Below are 21,800 nucleotides of genomic sequence, written 5' to 3' on the forward strand. Positions count from 1 at the left end.
TGCCAAAAATAGCCGATCTACAAGCCCACAACGCCTCGCAGCGCGAGGCGTTGTGGGCTTGTAGATCGGCTATTTTTGGCTAAAGTTCTCCTAAGGGATCCTAGGTTTCGAGTGGTTATGGTGAAAAGAAAAATCATATCACATAAAGATTTGGCGGACCCCCTGTAGTAACTCTGAGGACCCCCTAGGGGTCCCGGACCCCCTGTTGAAGACCCCTGCTGTAAACTGGAAAAAAAAAAACTATTTTTTTCTTTTTTCAAAAGGGCACTTCTGGTCAAGAGGGCAAAGGGCAGGGGCTCTAGCACCACCTAGAGTCTATCTGTGCACGTCCCTGTTTATGAACAAAGTGACCTCAGGGCCTGAGTGTTACTCCTTTATTTATTCTTTTAGCTTCAGTGGCGTCACACCCTAGTTTACGGTGGTTCCCAAAATCGGGGTCGGGGTAATATCTGATCTACATGCCTGTTGATCGGCTACTTTTAGCTCTGGTCCATAGCCACGATGGAAAATATTCGTTGACTACCTTTTTTATCACTGAAGGAAACTAAATAAAAACTAGGCTACGATGAGTAGAACTAGGACTAAATATACTGACAATTTGGTCAACAAATAAAAACTAGACTAAAATGTCAGTGAGGGACTCATGGAGAAGAGATCCAGTGGAACTAAAAGACACGTCATTTTATGTTTGGTTTGCGCTTGGGTGTTGTGCTCTGAAAATAGCAGATCTACAAGCTCACAACGCGTCGCGCTGCGACGCGTTGTGAGCTTGTAGATCTGCTATTTTCAGCATGCAACCACGTGTAAGTGTAAGTCAGCCATTACGACGCCATCAAGGCACCGCCAAAATACACTTTAGTCGACTAAATCAACTGTAGATTTAGTCGATGATATGATATTTAGTCCACTAAAACTAGACTAAAAGTGAAACATTTCAGATGACTGAAATATGACTAAAACTAAATGGAATTTTATTCAAAAGACCATGACTAAAACTAAATAAGAATGTGCTGTTCAAATATGATTATTTGGGGAGGGGGGGGGGTTAACGGCCTGAGAAGTTTGAGAGCTTTGTACCGTACCTGTCCAATAACGCGTGGGGTCGGGTCTTCCTCGGGGACGAAGAGCTGTTTCCAGATCCAGCCCCTCCTCATGCGACGGTGCAGATGATGAGCGTGGGACTCGTGGGCCGGTCGATGCACTTCTTCTTCCCCCACGGCCCGGGTTCGATCCCTCATGTCGCTCCACACCCAGCAGGGGGGGATCAGGGAGAAGACGATGCCCAGGGCCAGGACGCTGGGCGAAGTCATCCTCACCGCAGCATGATGAGGTCCTCCATGCGTTTCCTCTCCTCCTCCTCCTCCTCTTCTTCTTCCCATCATGATGGAGTTCCACTGATAGAAACGGGTGTCAGTGGTCCGGTGGTCCGGTGGTGTCAGTGGTCCGTAGGTGGTGCGTCCATTCCTTTATTCAGGAGCGTGTAACGCAGGACCGCACCAAGGCCCATGTCTGCCATCATGTCCTTGTCGTCCGCTCCCTGTACATGTTCACTGCTCTGTGGAAGAAAGTGGAGATTTTTCCAACATCACTCAGTTTGCAAATTCAAATAATGAGGAAATGACAGTGAAGAAACTTGCAGTGGTGAAAAAAAGTACATGTTTTTACTTCAGTAAAAGTACCAATACTGCAATGTAGAAATACTCCGTTGACCGTTACAAGTAAAAGTCTGGAATTCAAAATGTACGTGAGTAAAAGTATAAAAGTATTGGTATCAAAATGTAGGCTACTTAAAGTACCAAAGGTAGTACCATTTCACAAGTTTTCAAATGTATAAAATGAAAATAGCAGATCTACAAGCTCACAATGTGTCGCATCGCGACACATTGTGGGCTTGTAGATCTGCTATTTTCAAACGGACGAAATGTGTGTAGGGCTGAAGTGATCAATGTGTGTTTTGTAATAATAATAATCAAAATCTACAAGGTAAAGTAACTAAAGTGTTCAAAAAATGGTAGTGGGGTAAAAGTTCAATATTTGCCTATGAGATGTAGTGGAGTATGTAGTGGAGTAGAAGTAAAAGTATTGGAAATCGGAAATACTCAAGTAAAGTATGAATACCTAAAAATGTACTGAAGTAAAGTACTTAAGTAAATGTACTTAGTTACTTTCCACCACTGGTCACAACAAACAGCACAACAACAATACTTGAACCAAAAAGGTTCAAGTATTACCATGTTTATTTTATATAATTATAAATACTTATATAAGTTAGGATTACCTGATGCCGTAGCTTATAATGCTACCCTTTTTACCTTATAATGTACATACGACAGAAACAATATAAAACATTGATACAAAAGACAAAAAACAGAGACAAAAATAATACTAGTAACACTGGTAAAAACAGGTACTGGTAAAAACAGGTACGCTTCCTCTGGATGCCTTTCTAGTTTAGTTAGTGGGCGCTGAGCTATACATATTATAACTTAAATCAAATACCAACCAAGTGGAAAAAGCGTCTCTCCAAAATAAAGTGTGCAAGACTTTTTAATCTGCTCTGAGGGAGGCTGAGGCCCAAACGCGTAAACGTTCTTAATAAAATGAGAAGCGGGAGCCACTCTTGCATACTTTATTTTCGAGTGCCGCTTTTTCCACTTTGGTGGTATTTGATTTAAATACTAGTAATACTATTTTTAATGGATTATAATGAAGTGGAGATTTTTCAACATCACTCGAAATTTGCAAATTCAAATAATGATGAAATGACACTAATACAGATGATCTCAAATATATAATATAATATAATATTCCATTAGGTTATTTACTTTCAAACTTTCATTTTAACCCATTGAGACCTGAAGCCTGAATCTCAACAGTTTTCTGAAGAACTGTTTCCTTATACTTTACATGGAGATAATTTACTGCTCTATCACTACAGCATATATAGCAGCTCTAACACGAAGCCTTTCTCAACCCCTTCAACAAACACCATTATAAATGCTGAGCACATCCTCGTCCCCTGCTCTGTAATCATCATCATGATCATCATAATCATTCCAACTTGGAATATATTCAAACTAAGCCACTAAGAAGAAGCAGCACTGCATTTAAAACACATTGGTTCTCAAGGTGGGGTCAGCAAAATTAGTTAATATAGGGTCACAAATATTTTAACCACTTTATCCATATTTTATACTTTGGCTATGCAAAAATAGCAGATCTACAAGCTCATAGCGCGTGAATTTGTGCCTCACTGAGGGCTTGTACATGTACTATTTTTGAAAAATCGTGAACATTTCTTTATATATTTATATAGATTTTCTTGTAAGCGAACATTTTTAACTCAAATCTTTGCTCCCTGGAACAAAACATTTTCAGATGGGGGTCCGCGGCCAAATATATATCAATGTGGGGGTCCTTGACATGAAAACAGTGTGAGAACCACTGATTTACAAGATGGCAATGTAGTCTCTGCTTATAGCATGTTTACAATATTACATTTGGGGGTCCTTGGCACGAAAAACTTCGAGAACCACTGACTTACATGTTTACATCATTTGAGTGCGGATGCACCATTTCAATTCATTTGAGTGCGGAAGGCCTTTAAAAAATAGCAGATCTACAAGCTCATAGCGCGGCACTTGGTGCCGTGCTATGAGCTTGTTGATCTGCTATTTTTGAAAAATATTGAAAATGTGTGCAAATCTTTAAATCTTTCTTTTTTTTAATGCAAACATTTTTAACACAAATGTTTGCTTCTGGGGGTCCCTGGCACAACGCATTTTCAGGTGGGGGTCCGCGGCCACGTGCATATCAGCTTGGGGGTCCTTGGCATGAAACAACTGGCCTACATGTTTACATCATTTGAGAGCGGATGCACCATTTCAAGGTCCTTTCTGTTTTTTTTTTTTTGCAGATCGTGCAATCCTGTGAATGAAGACAGGGGCCTCTGTTTAAGGATTCAGACAAGGGCTCACATTGTGTTCCATGGGGCTGAGACAGACAGACAGACAGACAGACAGACAGACAGACAGACAGACAGGGTCTTGAATGTCATTCCTTTAGTATGACACTGCAGCTCCGCAGCTTGACTAATGAATACTGCTAATTAGATCAATGTCCAGCCAGACATAAAAGCAGAGAGAAAAAAACTATGATTAACCCTTTAAGACCTGAGGCCGATTCTTACAAAATGCCTTCTAAATCAGTTAGTTCTCACACAAAAAAAAATCAAAAATAGCAGATGTACAAGCTTGCACAATTTTGGAAAAGTTGTCCAAATCTTTGAATATACTCTATATGTGTTTTAAAGTGAACATGTTTAACCCCCGATCTGTGCTTCTGGGGGGTCCCTGGAACAACACATTTTGAGATGGGGTTCCGCAGCCAAACACATATCAGGTTGGGGGTCCTTGGGAAAAGTTGGAGCACCACTGATTATGTATTTTGGCCGTGGACCCCCATCTCACAATGTTTTGTTCCAGGGACCCCCCCCCCCCTTGCAGAAGTGAAGATTAGAGTTACAAATGTTCACTTTAATATTTATACATATTAAAAGATTTGCACAAAATGATCACGATTTTTAAAAAAAATAGCAGATCTACAAGCTTGCAGCGCGGCACGAAGTGACGCGCTGCAAGCTTGTAGATCTGCTCTTTTTTTTTAAGGGCCAACGCTAAAATCTAAAACGACACGGATGCGTTCCCGGTCTTAATGAGTTAGAATCGATGCGCCAATTATATCTCACATCAACACGGGGGGGTCAAGAGTGGAAGGACCATGAAAGTCAGTCAGGCACCAAATTAGCCATTCAATAACAGTACCAGCGCCACACAGTGTATTCTAATGTCCCTATTACATACATCAACAACTAACTAATGCAATGATAAGGCTTGAGGATTAAATGGAGGAGGAACGTTTAAAATGGAACACAGAGTAGTAGCACACGTACTGTACCATACTGGTCTATACTGTGTATAATTCTAATATTTTGTAAATATTCTAGCATAACTGTGTGTGTGTGTGTGTGTGTGTGTGTGTGTGTGTGTGTGTGTGTGTGTGTGTGTGTGTGTGTGTGTGTGTGTGTGTGCGCATGCGCACAAGGATGTTTTTGAATATGGTCTCTGCCCAGTGGAAATCTCATATGTCCGAAACTGTATACTTCTCAGCATTCAAAATCTAAAACGGCAAAAGCTACAAGCTTGTAGATCTGCTAAAAACACAAGAGGTTTCTCCCCTGTAGCAGGGCTTATAGAAGTGGGTTTCACCATGGTAACCATAATCACGCAGAGGGTCAACTCTGTCCAAACATGAGTTTCTGTGGCTTGAAAACAAACATCACACCATAGTCTGACATCATTAACCACCTAAACACTAGTGGGGTTTTATCTCCATATTTTACTATCGCAGCGCTGGAAAAAGTATTCAAATGTTACTTAAGTAAAAGTATCAATACTGCAATATACTGTAGAAGAAGTGGGTAAAAAAAACACACCAAAACACACCCCTCTCTCTCTCTCTCTCTCTCTCTCTCTCTCTCTCTCTCTCTCTCTCTCTCTCTCTCTCTCTCTCTATCTATCTCTCTCTCTCTCTCTCTCTCTCTCTCTCTCTCTCTCTCTCTCTCTCTCTCTCTCTCTCTCTCTCTCTCTCTCTCTCTCTCTCTCTCTCTCTCTCTCTCTCTCTCTCTCTCTCTCTCTCTCTCTCTCTCTCTCTCTCTCTCTCTCTCTCTCTCTCTGGGAAGCAATTGAATGGACTTACTTGTGTGTGTTTTTTTTTTTTTGGTTGGTTGCGGGGTGGGACGAGTCGTTTATTTACATTATCTTTTGCGGGATGGGTTGGGTTCCCGTGCGGGGCGGGTTATGAAAAGACCTGACCCGCGCATCACCAGTAGGCCTATATATAGTAAAAACGCTCTAAATCACTGGCAAGAAAAATAGCAGATCTACAAGCTCAAAACGCGTCACGTAGTGACGCGTTGTGAGCTTGTAGATGGTCAGGAGGTTTGGTGGTCTGTCTTAATAAGTATAGAGGGTTCAAGTGGTTAAACTGAAGTGATATTGATAAATCCCAAATATATTCAAAGTATTCTGCGGCATCCCTGGACTTGCGTCACGGCACCCTAGGGCCACGGCACCCGCTTTGAGACCCTGATGTAGAGCTCAGTGGCCTTGCGGTTAGAGTGTCCACCCTGAGATTGGGAGGTCGCGGTTCGATCCCCGGCCTGGTCACATACCAAAGACTCTAGATATAAGACCCAATGCCTCCCTGCTTGGGTTGGGTTGGGGCTGCGTGGTAGTTTTATACAACTAGATTCTGACAAGTCCCGGAAAAGCCGCGCTGTGATTGGCCAGTAGTTACTTTGAATGGCAGTTGGGGGCAAAAGCTTTCGTTGTTCCCCTCAGAAAAGGAATTCTAGGGTTCAAGTGGTTAATGTAAAAACATTAAATCATATCACACAAAGATTTGGCGAACCCCCTGTAGTAGCTCTGAGGACCCCCTGCTGAAGACCCCTGCTTTGTAGTAAAGAGTCCACAGTTGTTGTAGACATAGAGGCAGTTTCGCGTGCTTCACAGAAGCGGGGCGTGGTTATAGCGCAAGCGGTATAGTCCTTGGTATGTCGCGTCCCTGTGACGTACTAGCATCACGTCCAGGGGTTTGTACTTGTACTGTACATCAGATAGCCTCACGCTACAGAAACAGCAGATAAGACTACTGCCCCCTATGGGCCACACATGGCTCGGTCAAGGCTTAAGGTCGTAACACACGGCAAGCGGTTCACGCGGGCGGTACCGCTCGGCTCAGCGGTGATCGCGGCGCGATCATTGTTGTTTTTTGTCCTCCTGCACGGTACGGTGAAAATAAAAGCTCACCACAATCCAGCTCTTGCCGCCCGCGCGCACGTGCACACACGAGCACGCGCGCCAGAATTTCACGGGGCCACGCCCGCCTGCCTCACCGCCCCTCAACTTCTACGCGCGTCCCAAATAATCGCCTGCCTCACATTGAAAATGAATTACATAGACGCGTTGGCCGCTTGGCCGTGTGAGAGGACCTTTTACTATGTTGTCACAAGGAGCATTCCAAACCATTGAACACAGTTTGCTGCTGTTTTTTTTTTTTCACTCGCATGAGATACCTGAGAGGTGAAACATGCTAATGTAATAGTAATAGTTAAGTGTAGCGTTAATGTTTAACAGCTCATAATGTTCATGTTTCATTTGGTGAGAACTGGCTGTCAGCGGCCATTTGTAACGAGCTGCTAAAATCAATTACTAATGCTGGCTTTGGCTTTTTTTAAATTCAATTTAGCTGCAAGAATGTGAGCGAGAGTGAGAGAGAGTGTGTGTGTGTGTGTGTGTGTGTTTGTGTGTGTGTGTGTGTGTGTGTGTGTGTGTGTGTGTGTGCGCGCGCGTGTGTGTGTACTTATATGTGTCTTCCGGGCCCGTATTCATATCTTGGAGCGCTGTAGTGGAGTGGCATTCCAATTAGTGACCAGTGAATCGTGAGCCATTATGGGGCCTTTCATAGACGCACCCTGGCAAACGCACTGCCTGGTCCACACACACGCCCCGGAGCCAGAAAGCAGACAACAAACCCCTGACAACGTTACGATGAGGCAATTGCCTGCGTCTGCCAACATTTAACATCTCACAAGTACTGTAGTCTCTCTCTTGCTAAGATCTGCCAGGGCTAATCTCCTGCTGGAATAGAGTGCATCGCTCCACATGGCCCTCATCCGCCTCAAGTTAGCGAGACGGGCCATCCACGAAATATTATCCCATAAAGACCGGGAACGCATCTGTGTGTCATTTTAACATTCCGTTGGCCATTCAAAAATAGCAGATATAGGCTACAAGCTCATAGCACGGTAGATCTGCATTTTTTTTGAAAAAATGTGGAAAATTTGTGCAAATCTTTGAAAATATATATATATATTTTTAGAGCAAACATTTGTAACTCAAATCTTTGCTTCTGGGAATTCTACAAATGTCTTCTAAATCTTGCGTAACAGTTTTCTGAAAATCTTATGTCACTATATACTGTGACTGATTCTCAAACTTTTTCATGTCAAGGACGACCCACAATGATATGTATTTGGCCGCGGACCCCCATCTCAAAATATGTTGTTCCAGGGACCCCCCCGGCCCAGAAGCACAGATCGGAGTTAAACATGTTTGTCTAAGTCTTAAATCATACATTCAAAGATTTGCACAGTTTTTCCACGATAAAAATACATTAAAAAATAGCAGATCTACAAGCTCATAGCGCGGCACTCGGTGCCGCGCCATGAGCTTGTAGATCTGCTACTTTTTTTGAACAGCCAAATAAATCTTAAAATGACACAGATGCGTTCCCGGTCTTAATGGGTTATATGCAGTGAAATTCTTGGGAAATAATTGGTTGCAGCACACAGCGGGCATGGAGACGTGCCGACGTGTTGAGAGAGAATATGTGGTTTGAGTCAGACACACACCCACGTTTGACAGTAATTATTCGGTTATCAGTATTAGTTCTTGATTAGCTGACAGTGATTATTATTATTGTATAATGCAGTACAGGGTGATTTGTTCGTTTTTAACAAGGTGGGGGGGCGGCCCCGATCTCACCCAGAAGGGTGGGTTACTGAAGATCACATGAATAATTTTTAGTGCAACACTCACCCATATCTAAATCTGCCTCTCTCTCTCTCTCTCTCTCTCTCTCTCTCTCTCTCTCTGCTCTTTCTACTATGACTGGAGTGGATGGAGTGGATGGAGAAGATGGAGAGAAAGGGAGGTAGGGTAACAAGGGAGAGACGTTTTGGTAATTTTGCTAACAGGCGGGATAGCACATTTTCCTCACTAAATATAAAAGCTGTGTCCTTAACCCATTTAATCCGGGAACGCATCTGTGTCACTTTAGATTTCTTTAGCTATTAAGAAATAGCAGATCTACAAGCTCACATGTACAAGCCATGAGCTTGTACATGTGCTATTTTGGGAAAATAAATCGTGAAAAAGAGTTTGATTTTCATCTTTGAATATATACATGCATTTCTTTCTCAAATCTTTGCTTATGGGGGGTCCCTGGAACAACATATTTTGAGATGTGGGTCCGTGGACAAATAGATATAATTTTGGGGGCCCCTGACATGAAAAAAGTTGGAGAACCACTGATATATTAGCAACATTTTCTTTTTACTGTTAGGATTTAGAAGACATTTGTAGAATCCCCCAGAAGCAAATATTTCAGTTGAAAATGTTCGCTTTAATAACGTATTTTATATTGAAAGATTCCCACAAAATGTCCAAAAAAATAGATCAAGCTCGTAGCGTGGCACTCGGTGCCACGCTACGAGCTTGTAGATCTGCTATTTTTGAATAGCCCAACGTATAAAACAATGTCTAAAATGACACAGCAATGCGTTCCCGATCTTAATGGATTAAATGGCTATAATTCACAAAATATGTGTACAGTGGTGTATATATACAGTATATATATATATATATATATATATATATATATATATATATATACTGTATATTAAGCTCTATCGGTTATGACTTATAAGCATGCATTATTTCCCAGACATAATATTAACCCATTCAGACCGGGAACGCATCTGTGTGTCATTTTTAGATTTCTTTGGCTATTCAAAATAGCAGATCTACATGCTCATAGCGCGGCACCGAGTGCCGCGCTATGAGCTTGTAGATCTGCTATTTTTGAAAAGTAAATCATGAAAATGTGTGCAAATCTTTGAAAATAATATATAAAATTTTAACCAGAATGTTTGCTTCTGGTGGTCCCTGGAATACAATATTTTGAGAGGGGGGTCCTTGACATGAAAAAAGTTTGAGAACCACTGATATTATAGCAACATACCTATTTTTTTTTTTTAACGGTCAGGATTTAGAAGACATTTGTAGAATCCCCTGAAGCAAAGATTTGAGTTATTGTTCGCTTTAAAAACATTATAAATATTTGCACAAAAAAAAATAGCAGATCCACAAGCTCATGGCGCGGCACTCGGTGCCGCGCCATGAGCTTGTAGATCTGCTATTTTTTGAATAGTAAAAGAAATCTTAAAATGACACGGATGCGTTCCCGGTCTTTAAAGGGTTAAAGAGACACACGGAAAATGTAAAATGCTCTGCTGAACTTCCATTAGAAAAGTGTTCCCTCTCTCTCTCTCTATGGGGTTCAATATAGGCCACCTGCAACGTCTATGGGCTGACAGCCCTTCATTAGCTCTAATAGGCCCATCTCTCCTATTTCCAGCAGACCCTCTATGCCAGCCTGTAGAATGTAGACACACTACTGTCTCCCCCACATGACAAGAAGAAGAGAATGAGCTGTGCACTGTCTCAGAATGATAAGCCATCCCATCCGGGGGAAAACGCGTTGAATGTGTCATTTTTAAGATTTATTTGGGCTATTCAAAAATAGCAGATCTACAAGCTCGTACCGCGGCATACAAGCTATCTGCTATTTTTTTTTGGGGGGGGGGGGAAATCGTGACGCTTTTGTGCAAATCTTTGAATATATACTGTATCGTTTTTTAAAGCGAACATTTGTAACTCAGATCTTTGCCTCTGAGGGGGGTCCCTGGAACAAAACATTTTGAGTTGGAGGTCCGCGGCCAAATACATATCTAAAAAATGTTTTCTAAATCCTAACAGTGTGTTACGAGCTATATCAGTGGTGCTCCAACTTTTTTCCATGTCGAGGACCCCCAAAATGATACGTAATTGGCCGCGGACCCCCATCTCAAAATATCTTGTTCCAGGGACCCCACAGAAGCGAAGATCGGAGTTCAAAATGTTCGCTTTAAAACATATAAATGTTTTAAAGTGAACATTTTGAACTCTTTTGGGCAATGATTTGCACACATATTTCATGATTTAAAAAAAAGATAGCAGATCTACAAGGTCATAGCGCGGCACTGGGTGCGCTTGATGAACTTGTGTATCTGCTATTTTCTAATAGCCAAAGAAATCTAAAAATGGCACAGATGTGTTCCCGGCCTTAATGGATTAAGCAACTAGATGCAGTGAAAAACCATCACATTATATTTTCTTACATGGTGATATTATGCACACCCAGCTAATACACAATGCAGGTTTGTTATTGAGGTGATTGCTGCTGGGTAGCTTACTGTGGAAAATGTGTGTGTCAACCACACAAATGTAAAAAGAAGAGGCTGCAAAACATTGAATGTGGGAGGAAGTCAAATACTAAGTAAACTAAGTACATTTACTTAAGTACTGTACTTACGTACAATTTTGAGGTATTTGTACTTTACTTGAGCATTTCCAATTTCCAATCATTTTACTTCTACTCCACTACATCTCGGATCCAAATATTGTACTTTTACTCCACTACAAGTATTTGAAAACCTTTAGTTACTAGTTACTTTGTAGATTTGGATTATTATTTTTACGAAAGCTACATTAACCACTTGGCTCTGTAAACATTTCGGCCATTTGAAAATGGCCGATCTACGCATTGTGAGCTTGGAGATCTGCTATTTTCAAAAGATTTGTATACATTTGAAAACTTGAAATGGGACACTCTGCATAATGAGTACTTTTACTTACGGTACTTTAAGTACATTTTGATGCCAATACTTTTGTACTTTTACTCAAGTAAATTTTGAATTCCGTACTTTCACTCGTAACCGACTACTTCTACATTGCAGCATTGATGCTTTTACTTAAAGGACGACTTCACCGCTTTTCAACCTATCTTCATATAATTGGTCCTCACTAATACTCATGATAAAATGGTACCATTTTTTTCTACTTGGCCTGTGTCTCATAGGAGGGCTGTGGACAGTACAGAAACCCGTCTACCAGTGACATCATCGTTAGGCATGATTTTTTTTTCCAACAAGATTTCACATTTTGTATTCAGATTTGTATTAACACGAGAACAATGGCTTATTTTATTGCATTGCAACTTTCCAGGAATAGAAAGCCTGCAGTTTCTATTAGCTTGGATTCCCCATCGATGATTTCACTGGTAGCTGTGGACAGTTTCTGAACTGTCCACAGCCCTCCTCTGAGACACACCGAGTAGATTTTTTTAAATAATTTTATCATGAGTATTAGTGAGTATTAGTATTAGTGAGGACCAATTATATGCCCAGTATACATACATTGCTGCTATGCTCAGGCACCTTAGTCTGTCTCTTATCTCAGGTAGGTAAATATGTAGATAACTTGTTTTTTTGGCTTCTATTGTTCTCTTGTTTGATCTCCTTCCCACTTGCCCCCCTACCCCTCTTCTTCTCTCTCTCCCCACTCTTCTTTCTACGGAATTTAACGTTGCGATGGGAATGACGTACAAAAACAAATTTCACCCACTTTTTTACCTTGTAATAGGGTTAGGGTTAGGGTTGGGGTTGTGATGTGACAATAAACCTGATTCTGATTCTGATTCTGAAGATAGGTTGAAAAGCGGTGAAGTCGTCCTTTAAGTAAAAAAGTACTTTTTCCATCACTGGCTTTGACATTGGTGCATCGCTCATATTCTAACGCGTGCATAATTCTAATTTGTTGCAAGTTTCCACGCAGCAAAGCCTACTAATCGCCTGTCAGGATTTTTGAAAGTAAACTATTGAAGATTCAGTGAAGAGTAAGAAGTAATTCCATGCATGGTGAGGAGGACCCTACCGTGTCCGTGATACATATGACAGATACTATATGTGTCGGCTGAAGTGGCGATGATACGTACGGTACGGGTAAATACATACGACATCACACACACCTTAACGTTTCCCCCATAAAGGTTCACACTGCAGGCTCTCAGAAGAATCCAATCCATTAAATATTACTTCTTTAACACATTCAACCCGGGTACGCATCTGTGTGCATTTTTAAGATTTCTTTGGGCTATAGAAAAATAGCAGATCTACAAGTTCATAGCGCGGCACCGAGTGCCGCGCTATGAACTTGTAGATCTGCTATTTGTTTGAAAATTTGTGAAAATCGTTGAAAATATATATATATACATTTTTAACTCAAATCTTTGCTTCTATGGGGGTCCCTGGAACAAAATATTTTGAGATGGGGGTCCGCAGAGAAATACATATAATGTTGGGGGTCCTTGACATGGAAAAAGGTTAAGAACCACCGATATAGCAACATAAGTTTTAAAAAAAATTTAGAAGACATTTGTAGAATAACCAGAAGAAAATATTTAAGTAAAATCACTTTAAAAGAAAAATACATCTATTAAAAAATGTTCAAACATTTTCACAATTAAGAACAAAAATTAGCAGATCTACAAGCTCTTAGTGTCGCTACGAGGAAGCATATAGCCGCTACGAGCTTGTAGATCTGCTATTTTTGAATAGCCCAAACAAATCAAAACAATTACACATCAGATGCGTTCCCGGTCGTAATGGGTTAAAGCTCACGCCTCCTCCGAGGCACAAAAAAAAAAAAAAACATGTTTTCATAATTGGTCACTTGGGGATGGAGGCCCCCGGGTTGGGGACTTCTTCTTCTTCTTCTTCTTGTTTACTGTTCAGCTTGATGTAACAATGCCATTGACATCTGCTGTAACAACCCAGTGAACCAGAGCCTCCCAGATGAGCCCTCTGAGCCGCACTGGGGATGTCACGCCATCATTGCATTGTTAGAAGAAGTCATTTGTTGTTTTGTTGTGTGTGTGATAGTAGCGGAGCTCGCTGTTTGGAACTAAAGATGTCGGTACATCTTACATTTTCCCTTCTCGATACCCATGCTGATACCAATAACGTGTGTATCGGCAGAGGTGGAGAAAGTAGGCCTACTGAAATGTTTTACTTAAGTAAAAGTATCAATACTGCAATGTAGAAGTACTCCGTTACAAGTAAAAGTCTGGAATTTGTAAAAGTACAAAAGTATTGGTATGAAAATGCACTTAAAGTACCAAAAGTAGAAAGTACGTTGCTATGCAGAAGGTCCCATCCCAAGTTTTCAAAATGCATACAAATCATTTAAAAATAGCAGATCTACAAGCTCACAATGCGTCGCATGCGTCGCAAAAGTACTGTAAATTGGAAATACTCCTGTAAAGCACAAATACTTCAAAATGGTACTTAAGTACAGTACTTGAGTACATAGTACTTAGTTACTTTCCAGAACTGGAAGTGGCTAATATGTTGCTCTGGAAAGGGAAAAGTGGAGCTCTCTGTTGGATCAGTTTCCCCCTGCGACCCGACTCCGGATAAGTGGTTGAAGATGGACCGTACGAAGGAGTTAGCTAAACACACCCATGTCAATGGTGGGAAAAAAGAAGTCAATACTGCATTGTGGAAGTACTCTGTTAAAAGTAAAAGTCCGGAATTCAAAATTTACTTGAGTAAAAGTACGAAAGTATTGGTAACAAAATGTACTTAAAGCACCAAAAGTAAAAGTTCTAAAATGTTTGAAAATAGCAGATCTACAAGCTCACAACGCGTCGCGAGCTTGTAGATCTGCTATTTTCAAATAGCCTAGGTATAAAATGGGGCTAAAGTGGTATATGTTTTATATGATAATGATTTATATCTACAAAGTAACTAGTAATTAATGTTCTCAAATAATTATAGTGGAGTAAAAGTACAATATTTGCCTCTGAGATGTAGTGGAGTAAAAGTATAGACAATTGGAAATACTCCAGTAAGGTAAAAGTATCTCAAAATTAGTACAGTACTTGAGTAAATGTACTTAGTTACTTCACACCACTGGCCCATGTAAGGGATTGAAATTGAGCGTCTTCCTATAACAGCTGATATTGAACAGTACCTTGCAAAACTGTCTGCTTGGCCCTCCTGGCTGCTTGGCCCTCAAAAGGCCCGCCTGGCCGGCGTTTTGAGGGCCACGCTGGTGAAGACCTAGGAGGTTGACTGTCTAAAACGGAAGTAGGCTATACCGGAATTTTGGCGGAAGTACCGCCTATAAGGAAATGACGTTGACGCTTTACACAATCTGTTTACATTCCCTGTGAATGAAACGAGTGTTGTGATTCGTCGAAAAATATCGTTTCCGGGGGAAATACGTATGACAGAAGTCCCGCCCCCCTATAGACGCTCTCTGCTTTAGGTCATGACCAGGCTTTTCTCTTCACAGATGAGTAAAGGCCTGGGAACAAGGCTCGATTGAACCAGCTGTCCTTGTGTGACTCATGTTAACGACTAAAGATCTGTGACACAGATGAGACGGGATGAGACGACAGGGGCCTCTCTATCTGTAATGACGTCGTAATTAAAAAAGTGCTTAGATATAAGTACTAAAAGCATTGGTATCAAAATATACTTAAAGTGCCAAAGTTAAAGTATTCATTAGGCAGAATGTCCCATTTCACAAGTGTTCAAATGTAGAAAATGTATAAACAAATACTTTGAGAACAACCGATCTACAAGCTCACAACGCGTCGCGATGCGACACGTTGTGAGCTTGTAGATCTGCTATTTTCAAATGGCTGAAATGTATATAGGGCTGAAGTGGTTAATATATGTTTTGTAATGATAATCAAAATCTACAAAGTAACTCAAGTTTAGTTGCAGTGGAATATTTGCCTCTGAGGTGTAGTGGAGTAGAAGTAAAAGTATTGGAGATTGGAAATACTCATGTAAAGTACAAATACCAAAACAAAAGTACATTTAGTAAATGTACTTAGTTACTTTACACCATTGTAATGCACTCACTTCTCCAAGGATTTAAAGTTTTAAAATCAAAATAAAAAAACGTAAAATAAACTTTTTTTACCGCTATATACAGTACAGTACATGGCCCTACTGCTGGAATTCAGAACTCGGTGACAATGCGTATTAAAGCAGAAACACAAACTGCCAATTATGCAGTGGCTCTTGGAATAAAAAGGAAAATTGGTAAACACATCTAAACATTGTTACAGAATCCCTTCTGCGTCTGTGTTTGAGAGTTCATTGAAAGCACTTCCACTGTTATTATTTTTTTCAAACTATCTGTAGACTCTCAGCTATAATTTAGTTTGTGTCTCTGGCAAAGAATTATGTAAAACAAGAATTAACTTTAAAGAACTAAACATGAATTTCAAAGTGGTCTGTTGATATTGCTATTCCTCTATATATTCCCCCATTTCCCCCCTTTTGCAAATCTATACAGAGCGTTCTTCTGTCATGGATTGTTTAGACATTGTATTTAACCCATTAAGACCCCATCTGTGTCACTTTAGTTTTCTTTGGCTATTCAAAAATAGCAGATCTACAAGCTCATAGTATGGCACCGAGTGCTGCGCTATATGAGCCTGTAGATCTGCTATTTTTGAAAAAATAAGTCGTGAAAATGTGTGCAAATCTTTGAATATATGTATAAATGTTTAACTTTTATGGGGGTCCCTGGAACAACATATTTTCAGATGGGGGTCCACGGTCAAATAAATATCATTTTGGGGGGTCCTTGACATGAAAAAGTTTGAGAACCACTGATATGTTGATAGGTTCTTTGTCATTTTGGAAAACACAACATATATAGCAACATACATAAAAAAAAACACTGTTATAGAATCCCCCAGAAGCAAAGATTTGAGTTAAAAATGTGAAAAAAAAGAAAGAAAAAAAAAAAAAGTGTGTATATATATATATTTATATGTATATATATTATTTTTTTCAAAGATTTGCACACATTTTCAATATTTTTCAAAAATAGCAGATCTACAAGCTCATAGCGTGGCACTCGGTGCCGCGCTATGAGCTTGTAGATCTGCTGTTTTCGACTAGCCCAGAGAATTCAAAAAATAACACAGACGCGTTCCCGGTCTTAAATGGGTTAAATCAGTTTCACATTTAACAACCTTCGTTAACGACGCCGTTGTTAACGAGGACCATCATGTCCGACAGACAGACATACAGACAGACAGACACCGCCACACGCACCTGTTGTTGTAAATCCTCGCCGTCCAGCCGGGCTGCCACTTGTCACCAGCAAGCTGCCAAGAGGGATCATCAGCAAGGTGTCGGAGAACGCAATCTGCGTGACTACAAAACGCTCTGACACTGAATAGCAATTCAGGACACAAGCCACAATAGCAGCGTCTATGATACATGGTTCTCACAATGAGTAATCCCCTTTCCACTGACGGACGGACGGACGGACGGACGGACGGACGGACGGACGGACGACCTCCCCCTTTTTTTCCTGCATCTCCTCAAACTTCCCGGGGAGATGGAAGAGTCAAACAGTGGCCCTATTGTCTGTGGGGCCAACACCATCTGAACACTGGCGAACACATTGCCATTCCATTTTCTACTTAGGTAAAAGTAGCCACATACCACAATGTAGAAATGCTCTGTCACAAGTAAAAGTACCGGTATTAAAAAATGTACTCGAGTAAAAAGTACAAGAGCTGTGGCATCAAAATATACGTATAAGTACTGAGACTAGTAATCATACAGTAGCCTACTCCTTACTGACAATGTCCCAATTCACAAGTTTCCAAGTGTATAAAATCCTTTGAAAATAGCCGATCTACAAGCTCACAACGCGTCGCTTTGCAACGCGTTGTGAGCTTGTAGATCGGCTATTTTCAAATAGCCAAGTGTGTATATATATATATATATATATATATATATATGTGTGTGTGTGTGTGTGTGTGTGTGTGTGTGTGTGTGTGTGTGTGTGTGTGTGTGTGTGTGTGTGTGTGTGTGTGTGTGTGTGTGTGTGTGTGTGTGTGTCTGTCTGAAGTGGTTAAAGTATGTTTTACAAAGTAACTATTCACCGAAGTTTTCAAATAATTGTAGTGGAGTAAAAAGTACTTGCCTCTGAGATGTAATGCAGTAGAAGTAAAAGTATTGAAAACTGGAAATAACTCCAGTAAAGTAAAAAATAAATAGCCTACATCAAAATTGTACTTAAAGGGCGATTTCACCCATTTTTTCCCCCTGCATCTTCTCAGACATATCCCGGGGAGAAGATGGAAGAACAAACAGTGGCCCTATTGTCTGGTTGGCCACCAGCATCTGAACACAGGCGAGAACACTCGGGTCCCTTCATTGCTCATGCAAAACAGTCAGACCACAGACTTACAAATGGATTTCTATCTTGTTTTTCCGCCCTCTCTGTGGCTTTCTCTGGCTTGCTCTTTTGTCAAACAATCCAGCACTTTATATTGAAGCTGCTGCTGCCGTAGCAAAGGCTGGCCAAGCCATCTTCCACTGTTTAATCCATAAAGACCGGGAAAGCATCTCTGTCGTTTTAACCATTATCTTATACTTTGGTTATTAAGAAATAGCTGATCTGCGCTATGGGCTTGTAGATCTGCTATTATTGAAACATCATAAAAATGTGTGCAAAAACCTATGAATATATATTTTTTCAGAGCGAACATTTGTAACTCAAATCTTTGCTTCTGAGGGATTCTACAAATGTCTTCTAAATCATAACAGTTTTTTGAAAAAAGTTGTGTTGCTGCAATAATATCAGGGGTTCTCAAACTGATTCATGTCAAGGGCCCCCAAAATGATATGTATTTGGCCGCGGACCCCCATCTCAAAATATGTTGTTCAAGGGACCCCCCAGAAGCATGCAAAGATTTGAGTACAAAATGTTTGCTTTAGAAAATATACATATTCAAAGATTTGCACAAATGTTCACAATTCAGCTTCAGCTTGGGCTCTCCCTAGGCTGGCAGAGGGAGAGTAGCGCCCAGGATTACATAGGCAATTGGCACTGGGTGAAAAAATATGGGTTACAAAATCGTAGGATAAAAAAAAAAATGTTAACAATTTAAAAAAGAATAGCAGATCTACAAGCTCATGTATATCTGCTATTCTTGAATAGCCAAAGTATAAAATAATGGTTAAAGTGGTTACACAGATATGTGTTCCCGGTCTTAATGGCTTAAGGCCACTATTTCTGCTATAGTGCTATAAGAAGGCAACAGTCTGTTTTTTGACATTCAAGCCCCAGGAGAAAGAGAGAGCGCTTCTCCATGCTCGCCTTTGTCTTTGCGTTGATGCGTTTCTCAATGGCCCTCTATGTGACCTTGAGTTGTGAAATCTGGAGCTTTGGGTTCTGGGGCGAATGAATCCTCCGGAGAGAATGTCTCTGAATGCGGTGAAGGGCCCACATTGTCATGGCATTTGGTTAACCCTTTAGGGCCGAGAACGCATCCGTGTCATTTTAAGATTTCTTTGGGCTATTCAAAAATAGCAGATATACAAGCTCATAGCGCGGCGGCACTCCATCAGCTATTTTTTTTTTTTTTGAAAGATCGTGAACATTTGTACAAATCTTTGAATATATATATTTTTAAAGCGAATTTTTTTTTTAACTCTGTTACAACTTATGACAGGGTCCCTGGAACAACATATTTTGAGATGGGGGTCCGCGGTCAAATACATATAATTTTGGGTGGTCCTTGACATGGAAAAGTTTGAGAACCACTGATTATAGCAACATCATGTTTTTTTTTAAAAACTGTTAGGATTTAGAAGACATGTGTAGAATCCCCCAGAAGCAAAGCTTTTAGTTAAAAATGTTTGCTTTAATATATATATATATATATATATATATATATATATATATATATATATATATATATATATATATATATATATATATGTATTATATGTATATATATATATATATATATATATATATATATATATATATATATATATATATATATATATATATATGTGTATATATATATATATATATATATATATATATATATATATATATATATATATATATATATATATATATATATATATATATATATATATATTAAAGCTATACATATATATATATGTATTATATGTATATGTATTCAAAGATTTGCACACATTTTCACGTTTAAAAGAAAAGTAGCAGATCTACGAGCTTGTAGATCTGCTATAGCCCAAACAAATCTAAAAACGACACACAGATGCGTTCCCGGCTTTAGTGGGTTAAATAATTACCCCCTGATGATGATCGTATACTCAGGCCCCCCCCGATTACAATGCATAACGATTTTTATGACACCTATTTCATTTTCTCCCCTAATTCAGCCATCTAACCTTTCGGAAAACGACGGCCAAAGTGGATTTCATGACACAAGGCCCCACAGTTCCTTTCTCATATGCCATTGTGCAGTCAAGCCGAGGCCCCGCGGTCTAATTATGTTCCTAAACAATGCTAATAGATTCAGTCGTTAGAATCTTCGGAGAGAAAGATGGCCATGGCCTTGTTCACGAGTAAATCTCTCTTAACCTATTAAGTCCGGGAACAAATCTGTGTAATTTTTTGTACATGTATTTGGCTATGCTGAAATAGCAGATCTACAAGCTACATAGCGCGGCACCGAGTGCCGCGCTATGAGCTTGTAGATCTGCTATTGTTTCCGCAATGAGCTTGTAGATCTGCTAGTGTTTTTTCGTAAAAAAAAAAACTTGTTATAATCAGTGTTTCTCAATTTTTTTTCATGTCAAGGACCACCCAAAATTATATTTATTATCTTTTATTATTATTATTTTTTAAACGTTTTGTTTATTTAGTTTTTGTTTTTTACATACTCACAAGTAATGCAGTAATTACTGAAGCAAATCAACAGAGTATCTCAAAAAGGTCAAAATAATGAACAGGATAGACAGATCTCAAGTAAGAAAAAATATAAATTGAATAGGGTATAATCAGCAACTATTATTTATTTATTAATATATCGCACAACCCCCGTCTCAAAATGTTTTGTTCCAGGGACCCCCCCAGAAGCAAATAATTGAGTTAATAATGCTCACTTTAAGAAATTATTATTCAATTATTTGCACATATTTCCACGATTTTTCAAAAGAAATAGCAGATCAACAAGCTCATAATGAGCTTGTTGATCTGCAATGTTTTTAATATAGCCAAATACATCTTAAAATTACACACAGATGTGTTCCCGGTCTTAATGAGTTAAAGTGGCTCTACTAACCAGCCCCTTCTCCTCTGAGGCCGTAGTGACAGTAACAGGGTGGAGTTTGTTATTGAGGGAGAAAATTCAGATTAGTTTCTCCCCGTGAACTCCCTGACTCCCATTTCTGATTCCATATCAAACAGAGAAATGTCAGGGACCTGGCACTGTGACATTTAAAGTCCCCGTCGTCGTGGACCCTGTCTAATTGAAAGCCTCTCTCATTATAATGACAGAGTAGGCTACACGTTGGACCAAAACAAACTGTAACGGGAACGACGTCACGGATGATAGCGGATGAAAGCGGCGAAGTGCCGGATTAATCCACTCAATCCTGGAACGCATCCGTGTCATTTTAAGATGTATTTTGGCTATTCAAAAAATCAAAAATAGCAGATCTACAAGCTCATAGCGCGGTACTCGGTGCCGCGCTATGAGCTTGTAGATCTGCTATTTTTGAAAAAATCGTTTTTAAAAAATGCTAATATTTTAATATATATAAATACATTTTGATTCAAATCTTTGCTTCTGCGGTCCCTGGAACAAAACATTTTGAGATGGGGAGGGGGGTCCGCAAAAAAATACATATCATTTTGGGGGTCCGTGACATGAAAAAAGTTAACAACTGATATTATAGCAACATAAGTAAAAGAAAAAAAAAGTTAGGATTTAGAAGACATTTGTAGAATCCCCCAGAAGCAAAGATTTGAGTTAAAAATACCACTTTGAAAAATATATACATTTGAATATTTGCAAAAAAATCATGATGTTTCTAAAAAATAGCCCAAAGAAATCTAAACAATCACACACAGATGCGTACCCGTTCTAAATGGATTAATGGTTTCCCTTTCCTGCCCTCCGTATCTCCTTTGCTAACGTAAGCAGACGGCTGCCTGTATCGTCCTGGTTGTCTGATGGCATTTCAGAGC

General features: G+C 39.8%; 1 protein-coding gene across 1 annotated transcript in view; it reads right to left on the bottom strand.

Moving 5' to 3' along the window:
• The window catches only part of cdh19 (cadherin 19, type 2), a gene marked incomplete at its 3' end in the record, with an annotated part of 55,741 nt that extends 38,717 nt beyond the window's left edge, over window positions 1-17,024 (bottom strand). Inside the window, exons 1-2 of the mRNA XM_084048695.1 lie at window positions 16,868-17,024; window positions 1,083-1,555 (exon numbers count right to left, since the gene is read on the bottom strand). Of these exons, the coding sequence (XP_083904821.1) occupies window positions 1,083-1,382 (300 nt within the window). The 5' untranslated portion in view covers window positions 1,383-1,555; window positions 16,868-17,024. The remainder of the gene's footprint in view (window positions 1-1,082; window positions 1,556-16,867) is intronic.
• Between the last annotated feature and the right edge of the window lie 4,776 nt (window positions 17,025-21,800).

Source organism: Gymnoscopelus microlampas (genome assembly GCF_963454915.1).
Source record: "Gymnoscopelus microlampas genome assembly, chromosome: 22".
In the NCBI taxonomy this organism is placed as follows: domain Eukaryota; kingdom Metazoa; phylum Chordata; class Actinopteri; order Myctophiformes; family Myctophidae; genus Gymnoscopelus; species Gymnoscopelus microlampas.